Consider the following 12,953-nt stretch of genomic DNA (forward strand, 5'->3'; position numbering starts at 1 on the left):
GAACATCAGACAGTGTCACCTCAATAACTCAGTCGGTAGAACATTAGACAATGTCACCTCAATAGCTCAGTCGGTAGAACATCAGACAATGTCACCTCAATAACTCAGTCGGTAGAATATCAGACAATGTCACCTCAATAACTCAGTCGGTAGAACATCAGACAATGTCACCTCAATAACTCAGTCGGTAGAACATCAGACAGTGTCACCTCAATAACTCAGTCAGTAGAACATCAGACAATGTCACCTCAATAACTCAGTCGGTAGAATATCAGACAATGTCACCTCAATAACTCAGTCGGTAGAACATCAGACAGTGTCACCTCAATAACTCAGTCGGTAGAACATCGGACAATGTCACCTCAATAACTCAGTCGGTAGAACATCGGACAATGTCACCTCAATAACTCAGTCGGTAGAACATCGGACAATGTCACCTCAATAACTCAGTTGGTAGAACATCGGACAATGTCACCTCAATAACTCAGTCGGTAGAACATCGGACAATGTCACCTCAATAACTCAGTTGGTAGAACATCGGACAATGTCACCTCAATAACTCAGTCGGTAGAACATCGGACAATGTCACCTCAATAACTCAGTCGGTAGAACATCGGACAATGTCACCTCAATAACTCAGTCGGTAGAACATCGGACAATGTCACCTCAATAACTCAGTCGGTAGAACATCAGACAATGTCACCTCAATAACTCAGTCGGTAGAACATCAGACAATGTCACCTCAATAACTCAGTCGGTAGAACATCGGACAATGTCACCTCAATAACTCAGTCGGTAGAACATCAGACAATGTCACCTCAATAACTCAGTCGGTAGAACATCAGACAACGTCACCTCAATAACTCAGTCGGTAGAACATCAGACAACGTCACCTGAATCGAAAATTTAAATTGAGTGTTTATTTCCTGCCTATAGCTATTGACCTCTTCTGAAAACTGAGATGACAGACCATCCTGTATTGTTATTAATAATAATGATAATAATAATTGTCTTTATTTATACTTGATTGCATATGAAGGTAAGTATTCAATATATAATATTTACAACGCATAAAAGAATAATGCTCTAACATTAAACAAGGCACATATGACATAAAAAACATAATTTTGGAGCTGTCATTAAATGTAAAGGATAAAAAGTACAACCCTCACCAGGATTAAAGATTACTCCAGAAACACATGACTTGGTAAAAGATTCCTGTGTCCTTAACACTCGAGTTACCATGTATTTTGTAAAGGCTCTCTATGTTTAGATTGTGGTGGTTTAATTGCTGCTGGAGAAATCACGCCCATCTTACCAGCCAGTGGAGAAAAGCTTCCTGATAACATCACCAAGCATTTCTTTGACTGTCTCCTTCACGACATGGTGTCAGAGGTAAAAGATTGTTCACTCCTGATGATGATGAATTTACTTGGATGAAATATTGTTTACCCAATGCTGAGCGTTGTTTAGATTTTTCGGTTGTCTGTATCAGTTTTGTTATATTCATAGACAATATATAGATTGTCATTTGCCAAAAGATGTGAAGGACCAGAATACACAGGTTGTTTTTAGAAGGATTTTTTTTACAGAGAATGTAAATCAAAACCAGCTTCAGAATGAACGGGATAGAACAGAGGTTAACAAATTATAAAAAGTAAAGACTGCTTTTTTGCTGAGTTTACATTAACTTTCCTCCAAAAAGCTGTGATGATTTTTTTGCACTATGAAGTTGTAAAGGGAGATAACTGTTATGATCTTTATCTGTTATAGATTACCTGATGACCTTTATCTGTTACAGATTACCTGACGACCTTTATCTGTTACAGATTACCTGACGACCTTTATCTGTTACAGATTACCTGACGACCTTTATCTGTTACAGATTACCTGACGACCTTTATCTGTTACAGATTACCTGACGATCTTTATCTATTACAGATTACCTGACGATCTTTATCTGTTACAGATTACCTGACAATATTTATCTGTTACAGATTACCTGACGATCTTTATCTGTTACAGATTACCTGACGATCTTTATCTGTTACAGATTACCTGACGATCTTTATCTATTACAGATTACCTGATGATCTTTATCTATTACAGATTACCTGACGATCTTTATCTGTTACAGATTACCTGACAATATTTATCTATTACAGATTACCTGACGATCTTTATCTATTACAGATTACCTGACGATCTTTATCTGTTACGGATTACCTGACGATCTTTATCTGTTACGGATTAACTGACGATCTTTATCTGTTACAGATTACCTGACAATATTTATCTGTTACAGATTACCTGACCATCTTTATCTGTTACAGATTACCTGACCATCTTTATCTGTTACAGATTACCTGACAATATTTATCTGTTACAGATTACCTGATGATCTTTATCTATTACAGATTACCTGACAACCTTTATCTGTTACAGATTACCTGACGACCTTTATCTGTTACAGATTACCTGACGACCTTTATCTGTTACAGATTACCTGACGACCTTTATCTGTTACAGATTACCGGACAATCTTTATCAGTTACAGATTACCTGACGATCTTTATCTGTTACAGATTACCTGACGATGTTTATCTGTTACAGATTACCTGACGATGTTTATCTGTAACAGATTACCTGACGATCTTTATCTGTTACAGATTACCTGACGATCTTTATCTGTTACAGATTACCTGACGATCTTTATCTGTTACAGATTACATAACGATCTGTATTTCTTACAGATTACCTGACGATCTTTATCTGTTACAGATTACCTGACGATCTTTATCTGTTACAGATTACCTGACCATCTTTATCTGTTACAGATTACCTGACAATATTTATCTGTTACAGATTACCTGACGATCTTTATCTATTACAGATTACCTGACGATCTTTATCTGTTACAGATTACCTGACGATCTTTATCTGTTACAGATTACCTGACCATCTTTATCTGTTACAGATTACCTGACAATATTTATCTGTTACAGATTACCTGACGATCTTTATCTGTTACAGATTACCTGACGATCTTTATCTGTTACAGATTACCTTACGATCTTTATCTGTTACAGATTACCTGACAATATTTATCTGTTACAGATTACCTGACGATCTTTATCTATTACAGATTACCTGACGATCTTTATCTGTTACAGATTACCTGACGATCTTTATCTGTTACAGATTACCTGACAATCTTTATCTGTTACAGATTACCTGACGATCTTTATCTGTTATAGATTACCTGACGATATTTATCTTACATATTACCTGACGATCTTTATCTGTTACAGATTACCTGACGATCTTTATCTGTTACAGATTACCTGACGATCTTTATCTGTTACAAATTACCTGACGATCTTTATCTGTTACAGATTACTAAAGTTGTATGGCTGAATAAGGAAATGCAGGAGGCTAGTTTTATATTCTTATTTAACAAATTTAAAACCACATACCTGACATGGCTACTCCCCGACTTCGACAGAAGTAGCAGTATCTATGATCCAGTTTTAGGTGAGTTCCCGGTAACATAATGTATCATTACTCTGTACGATAGAGACGTTACATGATTCGTGTTATATAAACCTTGTTTAGGTGAGTTCCTGATAACATAATGTATCATCACTCTGTACGATAGAGACATTACATGATTTGTGTTATATAAACCTTGTTTAGGTGAGTTCCCGGTAACATAATGTATCATTACTCTGTACGATAGAGACGTTACATGATTCGTGTTATATAAACCTTGTTTAGGTGAGTTCATGGTAACATAATGTATCATCACTCTGTACGATAGAGACATTACATGATTCGTGTTATATAAACCTTGTTTAAGTGAGTTCCTGATAACATAATGTATTGTCACTTTATCTGATAGTTACATTTCATGATTCGTGTAGGATTAACCTGGTTTAGGTGAGTTCCTGATAACATAATGTATCATTACTCTGTACGATAGAGACGTTACATGATTTGTGTTATATAAACCTTGTTTAGGTGAGTTCCCGGTAACATAATGTATCATTACTCTGTATGATAGAGACGTTACATGATTCGTGTTATATAAACCTTGTTTAGGTGAGTTCCTGGTAACATAATGTATCATCACTCTGTATGATAGAGACATTACATGATTCGTGTTATATAAACCTTGTTTAGGTGAGTTCCTGATAACATAATGTATCATCACTCTGTATGATAGAGACATTACATGATTCGTGTTATATAAACCTTGTTTAGGTGAGTTCCCGGTAACATAATGTATCATTACTCTGTACGATAGAGACGTTACATGATTCGTTTTATATAAACCTTGTTTAGGTGAGTTCCTGATAACATAATGTATCATTACTCTGTACGATAGAGACATTACATGATTCGTGTTATATAAACCTTGTTTAGGTGAGTTCCTGATAACATAATGTATCATCACTCTGTATGATAGAGACATTACATGATTCGTGTTATATAAACCTTGTTTAGGTGAGTTCCTGGTAACATAATGTATCATTACTCTGTATGATAGAGACTTTACATGATTCGTGTTATATAAACCTTGTTTAGGTGAGTTCCCGGTAACATAATGTATCATTACTCTGTACGATAGAGACTTTACATGATTCGTGTTATATAAACCTTGTTTAGGTGAGTTCCTGGTAACATAATGTATCATTACTCTGTATGATAGAGACATTACATGATTCGTGTTATATAAACCTTGTTTAGGTGAGTTCCTGGTAACATAATGTATCATCACTCTGTACGATAGAGACATTACATGATTCGTGTTATATAAACCTTGTTTAGGTGAGTTCCCGGTAACATAATGTATCATTACTCTGTATGATAGAGACATTACATGATTCGTGTTATATAAACCTTGTTTAGGTGAGTTCCTGGTAACATAATGTATCATCACTCTGTATGATAGAGACATTACATGATTCGTGTTATATAAACCTTGTTTAGGTGAGTTCCTGGTAACATAATGTATCATCACTCTGTACGATAGAGACATTACATGATTCGTGTTATATAAACCTGGTTTAGGTGAGTTCGTGGTAACATATAATGTATCATCACTCTGTACGATAGAGACGTTACATGATTCGTGTTATATAAACCTTGTTTAGGTGAGTTCCTGATAACATAATGTATTGTCACTTTATCTGATAGTTACATTTCATGATTCGTGTAGGATTAACCTGGTTTAGGTGAGTTCCTGATAACATAATGTATTGTCACTCTGTACGATAGAGACTTTACATGATTCGTGTTATATAAACCTTGTTTAGGTGAGTTCCCGGTAACATAATATATCATCACTCTGTATGATAGAGACATTACATGATTCGTGTTATATAAACCTTGTTTAGGTGAGTTCCCGGTAACATAATGTATCATCACTCTGTATGATAGAGACATTTCATGATTCATGTAGGATTAACCTGGTTTAGGTGAGTTCCTGATAACATAATGTACGTATCGTCACTTGATATGATAGTGACGTTGCATGATTCATGTAGGATAAACCTTTGACAGACATATAAAAGTGCCGCTGAAAAAATAATATACAATAGTCATGAAGTTTCCGTTACTGTTTGATTTGATAAGGCTGACACTATCTGAACAATTTCTACATGTTACACATGCTACGATGTTTATATCAGTCCACTTACTGTTGTTGATTTACTCACATTTCTCACTTGATTCCCGATCTGTTTTCATCTATCACTACTTTAAGAATTCTCTGGCCTTTTTCGTTTGAAGTACTTTTAGTTGTCATCTTCATTTCTCTTCATTTCTAAATGGAATTAAATGAGTTTGCAGTGAAAATAGGATAACTACAAACCTGTATGGTAATATCTATTTCATACCTGTATGGTAATATCTATTTCATACCTGTATGGTAATATCTATTTCATACCTGTATGGTAATATCTATTTCATACCTGTATGGTAATATATATTTCATACCTGTATGGTAATATCTATTTCACACCTGTATGGTAATATCTATTTCATACCTGTATGGTAATATCTATTTCATACCTGTATGGTAATATCTATTTCATACCTGTATGGTAATATCTATTTCATACCTGTATGGTAATATCTATTTCACACCTGTATGGTAATATCTATTTCATACCTGTATGGTAATATCTATTTCATACCTGTATGGTAATATCTATTTCATACCTGTATGGTAATATCTATTTCATACCTGTATGGTAATATCTATTTCATACCTGTATGGTAATATCTATTTCACACCTGTATGGTAATATCTATTTCACACCTGTATGGTAATATCTATTTCATACCTGTATGGTAATATCTATTTCATACCTGTATGGTAATATCTATTTCATACCTGTATGGTAATATCTATTTCATACCTGAATGTTTTAATGACCTAGTTATTGCAAAATCAATTTTTCTGTTTTGATGAATATATTGTGATTATTTTTTGTATTTGCTCTATTAAAGAAATGCCAGAAAAACGTAAGATGCAGGACATGAAGAGTAAGGATCTCCCGGTGAATGTGGCAGAATGTCGATATTCCTACATCAAATGGCTGGCATTATTCCTTGTTGTCTCTAATAAACCAGAACAGCAGACCGATAAGTAAGTCAGGATACTGATTTAACAGTAGGGACAAACCTATATAAAAGGTTTACCATCTTAAGGGAAATCCAAAAAGTCGGCCTGCATGTGGTTTTAGTGGTTACTCACCAATGTCATGAAAACGTTTGAATAAAAGCAAGCATTTAAATGATTAAGATATATTTACCTCTTGTATATGGCATAAGACTCCACAGAGAACAGCAATCCTTTGGTCAGAAGACACCAATTCAAAAGTAAAACAGTTTGATTTTTATTAACCATTAACTGGTGGTGTTATATATATATGTTAACTTTATAACAGATTACATTGTAACTTCTCTAAACCAATCATGCTTGGTACGTGAATGTTTGGCCAGTTTAGAGAGGGTTTGGTTTGACTGGTCTGAAGATAGTATTGATCAGATGACATTAGTGTCATTGAAGCAGTGTTAATAGTTTGGAAGTTAATGAACTCATAGATTGCAGAATATATAAACATTAAACTAATTAAATAGTAAGTTCTAATACTGATTGCAAACATTTATCATTTAAATCAAGAACCAAGTAATTTTATTTTGTTTTGAGTGCCTAAAGTTAAATACTCCTGCTCAGGTTCCATCAGTGGGATTAAACTTGGCAATGCCTGAAATGATCCTGAGATGATTGTGACCAAGTGTTGTTATTTTTCGGGTTCGGCAGAAATCCAAGCTGGCCACCATGGTAAACAGTACCACTATACTTGCTACTCAGTATGTATACTACAATAATACATGGGTCCTTAGAGTCAGATGACCATTAAAGGCACATGGGCCTCTTGTATAATATTACAATACCAGGAAGCATGTTTTTATCTTACATTATATTTCTATTTTTACACAGTGATGTTGGCTGTACTGTGGGGGAGTCTGGAGTGGCTGAAGATGACCAAAAGGACATGACTGACCACAAAGTGACCACAGGGGAACACATGCCTGGTAGTAATGCCAGTACTCTATCAACTGTGTCACACAGTTCTGAGCAGGACTCGGCTAACTCCAGTCTCTGTTATGAGGATGTTGACAATGACAACAGTATAGTGCGAAATGTGCTCTTCTCCACACGGGAAAATGTCAATATTGTACACGAGTCCTTCAGACAGGTGAGTTTGGGGGGATTTTCATTTGAAGATGTCAGCAATACAAATGTGTGTAGTTTTTCAGACGGGGCTCCATTTAAGCTGCAACTTTTTCAAAATCTTGAGGAAAAACAATTATATATGAAATGCAGTAGAAACAAGAACAACATTATTTTACGTTGTTTGTTGTTCATTAAATTCTAATCTCTTTTATTTCATTTTCAAGGCGTTGCTCTTTTCCTTTCAACATGCGAAAGCAATCAAGACTGTGATTGGTGTTTACAAGGACTGGTTTCAGGTGGGTATTCTGGTTATGTTGTATGTAGGAATGCATCCAAAAATGTCATGATTATGTATATATGAAGTCTGGTTAACATTAGTTCCTACTAAAATCTCCCTTTTATGTATAAAATGTAATGCTGGAGTATTGAAAGGTAAAGCCATAAGGGTTAATATAATGGTGTGTTTGACTAGACTGTTCACAAGATATATTAAATGGGGGTGGGGCGGTTGTGGAAATTGGCTTGTACAATGGAGAACAGTAGTTTTAGATGTCAAACAGGATGAAAGCATGCGAATATACATTTTTTTCCATATCACAACCAGTATTGGAAATGATTAATAGTGACTACCTGGTACACTCTTTATCGGACAAATGCTCAGTGAAGTATATGTACAATGAGTTGTAAAAAGGAACAAAATCATATTAAATCTAATTGACAGGTCTATTTGGTTACGCTAACATGTGTACAAGTCACTAAAGACATATTTTGAGCATTGTTGACAAAAACTTGAGAATAGTGATATAAACAAAACCATACTTTGGTCTCAAAATCAGTGAAACATGCACAAATTGTGAACAATAATATGTATGTATACATATAAAGACAATTAAAATAAATACAATAGTATAATAATATCTAGTGTTTCAGAAGTGTCCTCACCTTTATTGACCTGTCATGTAAATCTAGATCAAATCTACATATTCTCAAAATGAGAATGGGGTACAGTTGTTACATTTGAACCTCCAGTAATATTACTAAACATCAGATACATCTTGATAATTTGTTAATTTTGACAACTTATCATCAGGATCAGTGTGAGTACACTAGATTTTGTTCTGTAACCATATTTAAAATAGATTAGCTCAGTGTTTCTGCTCAGTGTTTCCGTAAACATGTAAAATAGACAGATTAGCTCAGTGTTTCCATAAACATGTAAAATAGACTGATTAGTTCAGTGTTTCTGTAAACATGTAAAATAGACAGATTAGCTTAATAGTAATCATGTGGAAGGAAATCATGTTTTGATTTTGTGAACCAGACTTCATATAATTTAGTCATATAGTCTTTCCAGCCATCACTCAAAAAAGCCTGTGAATCTTGCAGTAAATATAATAAGTAGTTAGTGGAATGATTGAATGAAAACGATGTGTGACTAACTTTATCCAGAGAAAATATACATTGGTGTACCGAATTGATAGTTAGGAAGAATAGATATGGTTTTACAAGCAAAATTCCCGAGGACCATGAGGTTTATAAGGGTCTGCTATAAAAAATCCAGCAGTTTAGATCCTTCAAGAGTCATTTATTGATCAGAAAATTCAGTTGGAAGCGTAACAGAGCATGACCTGTTTAAGTCAAATTTCCGGGAGTTTTTATATTGCTTTACTGCACAATCATTATGCAGAAAATTTTTATATTGAGATAACACCTTGGTGAGGGGTCTGTGAAACTTCGGGAACTTTTAACTTAATATTTAGTGAAAAATGTGGGAAAGAATCTTGTTTAACATGCATATTGCCAATTCTCACTTGATTTTGGACCCTACATTTTGACTATAATTGAAACTTGTTATTCGTAAATCGTAATGAGTTTGGAACTCCAACTCGTCCACTAGAACAGTTTGAAATTTGATGTTTAAATTAGACTGTCAAGAGGATTTTTATAATGTATAGTGTATGCATTGTGCCAGCATTGAATAGTTGACATTTAGATTTTGAAGTACATGTAATATTTAGATATTGAAGTACATGTAACTACAAAATCAGTATATTGACAGGGTTTGTGTTGGGTATTTTTAAACTGGGCCCATTTCAAATAAAATGGGATCCATCTCTATAATTTGAATAGACTTGATGTAAAAAGTGAGCCCTTTTCATCCCTGTATATTTTACTATACACAACGAATGAATATTAATCTGGCATGAGGTAAAAGTGATAACAAATGTCCTATACATGTATATCTGTGTATACACACATGTATATCTTAACTAACACAGTGTAGCATGCTAGGGCAACTGGACCTCACTCAACAGATAGCTATGTATAGCACTGACCATTGGTCAGTGGCTGTAACCTCAAGCACCACAAGCATGACAAAGAATCCAGTGGAAAACCTCATCTTACTGACGTTTTGTTATGGTACATTCTTTTATTTTGGATACAACACCAAACATAGATATTTTCAAAAAAAAGTTTGAAAAAGAAAGTGACCAAGTTATGATTCATATTTGAAATATGAACCCTGACTACCAATTGTGTCACAGTAACATAGAAAGTGTTAACTTCTTCCAACACAACAAGTCCAAAATGGAAGTACATGTACCATTACAGAATGTGACTTTGTGAGGGCAATCACAAGCTTGGACATAGCTCCCCCTTAGTGCATGAGGCTGACTTGTCTTGCTCTTTATATTTACGACAGCATGCAGATCAAAAGCCTATCTTCATGCAGGAACCAAGTGAGAATGGGACGGTACCGGGTCAGCGAGACACACCCGAATTCCATCACAGTCTCTCTGATATCATGGAGGAGGAGGGATCATCTGATGTAGGTATCCATGGCTGGTCAGACACATACATGCTGGCTAAGACACCAACCACCAGTTTGTGTGTGTTTGAAGTATAACTAGTGATAGAATTACTGTGACTGCCTCGGTCAGGTTTGGAGCTGGATAAGTCACCAACTACATGCTTTGTTTAAAGTACAGTTATATAAGTGGAAGTATTGGTCATATACAAAAACTCTATTTTACAGGTAAAACTTGGTAGTATCTTATATACAGAACTCAGTAGTATCCTACATACAGAACTCAGTGGTATCCTACATACAGAACTCGGTGGTATCGTACATACAGAACTCAGTGGTATCGTACATACAGAACTCAGTAGTATCCTACATACAGAACTCAGTAGTATCCTACATACAGAACTCAGTAGTATCCTACATACAGAACTCAGTAGTATCCTACATACAGAACTCAGTGGTATCCTACATACAGAACTCAGTGGTATCCTACATACAGAACTCAGTAGTATCCTACATACAGAACTCTGTTGTATCCTACATACAGAACTCAGTGGTATCCTACATACAGAACTCAGTGGTATCCTACATACAGAACTCAGTAGTATCCTACATACAGAACTCAGTAGTATCCTACATACATAACTCAGTGGTATCCTACATACAGAACTCAGTGGTATCCTACATACAGAACTCAGTGGTATCCTACATACAGAACTCAGTAGTATCCTACATACAGAACTCAGTGGTATCCTACATACAGAACTCAGTAGTATCCTACATACAGAACTCTGTGGTATCCTACATACAGAACTCAGTGGTATCCTACATACAGAACTCAGTGGTATCCTACATACAGAACTCAGTTATATCTTACATTCAGGACTCAGAGATATCCTACATACAGAACTCAGTAGTATCCTACATACAGAACTCAGTGGTATCCTACATACAGAGCTCATTGGTATCCTACATACAGAACTCAGTGGTATCCTTCATACAGAACGCAGTGGTATCCTACATACAGAACTCAGTGGTATCCAACATACACAACTCAGTGGTATCCTACATACAGAACTCTGTTGTATCCTACATACTGAACTCATTGGTATCCTACATACAGAACTCAGTGGTATCCTACATACTGAACTCAGTGGTATCCTACATACAGAACTCAGTGGTATCCAACATACAGAACTCAGTTGTATCCTACATACAGAACTCAGTAGTATCCTACATACAGAACTCAGTGGTATCCTACATACAGAACTCAGTAGTATCCTACATACAGAACTCAGTGGTATCCTACATACAGAACTCAGTGGTATCCTACATACAGAACTCAGTAGTATCCTACATACAGAACTCAGTGGTATCCTACATACAGAACTCAGTGGTATCCTACATACAGAACTCATTGGTATCCTACATACAGAACTCAGTGGTATCCTACATACAGAACTCAGTAGTATCCTACATACAGAACTCAGTGGTATCCTACATACAGAACTCAGTGGTATCCTACATACAGAACTCATTAGTATCCTACATACAGAACTCAGTAGTATCCTACATACAGAACTCAGTGGTATCCTACATACAGAACTCAGTAGTATCCTACATACAGAACTCAGTGGTATCCTACATACAGAACTCATTGGTATCCTACATACAGAACTCAGTAGTATCCTACATACAGAACTCAGTGGTATCCTACATACAGAACTCAGTAGTATCCTACATACAGAACTCAGTGGTATCCTACATACAGAACTCAGTAGTATCCTACATACAGAACTCAGTAGTATCCTACATACAGAACTCAGGTGGTATCCTACATACAGAACATACAGAATATTATTACTTGGACACTATCAGAAGGTACAAGACAGGTGTTTGTATCTGTGATCAATAAATGTGTTTTATTGCTGTCATAATGAACCCAGTCAAGGGGGTGAAGATTTGAAAATGCCGGGCATATAGGTACATTTAATATTTATATGGATGTTATTGTATGTAACTAATGTAATTAATTAGTATGTGTGTTTTTGAGTAATACTGGTTTGAATTATTAAGAATAACAATATATATGCATGTACATATTCTGTGATAACTTGCACAGATGTATTCTACAGGTATGCATTGTTCTGTATTTGTACGAATGCCAAGGAATCGGGTATATAGAGGTTACACGAGTGGTTGTTGGATGTGGAATTTATTTCACTAGAGGAAGTTATTTTTTTTAAATTACAAAAGCTTTAGGAGTGTCTTTGTAACTTTTGAAAAATAACTTAAGAGTGTGAAATAAATTCCATATCCAAAAATCATGAGTCCTGTGACCTGTTTCTACCACAATAATATCAGCTTCAATCAAAGGAAAACGTGGCCAAGTCTTAT

General features: G+C 35.3%; 1 protein-coding gene across 8 annotated transcripts in view; it reads left to right on the plus strand.

Moving 5' to 3' along the window:
* The window catches only part of LOC117324527 (ral GTPase-activating protein subunit alpha-1-like), a 100,662-nt gene that overhangs the window by 6,618 nt on the left and 81,091 nt on the right, over nt 1–12,953 (plus strand). For 7 of the 8 annotated variants that reach the window (XR_004532007.1, XR_004532006.1, XR_004532008.1 and 4 more), the window contains exons 7-12: nt 1,274–1,395; nt 3,396–3,534; nt 6,517–6,655; nt 7,514–7,772; nt 7,975–8,046; nt 10,455–10,580. Coding sequence is in view for 5 of the 8 variants with exons in the window: in XM_033880435.1 (XP_033736326.1) it covers nt 1,274–1,395; nt 3,396–3,534; nt 6,517–6,655; nt 7,514–7,772; nt 7,975–8,046; nt 10,455–10,580 (857 nt within the window). In the remaining 3 variants the exon portion in view is untranslated. The remainder of the gene's footprint in view (nt 1–1,273; nt 1,396–3,395; nt 3,535–6,516; nt 6,656–7,513; nt 7,773–7,974; nt 8,047–10,454; nt 10,581–12,953) is intronic. The other variant, XM_033880438.1, reaches the window with a different exon arrangement.

The sequence above is a fragment of the Pecten maximus genome, chromosome 3 (assembly GCF_902652985.1).
Source record: "Pecten maximus chromosome 3, xPecMax1.1, whole genome shotgun sequence".
Taxonomy (NCBI): Eukaryota; Metazoa; Mollusca; class Bivalvia; order Pectinida; family Pectinidae; genus Pecten; species Pecten maximus.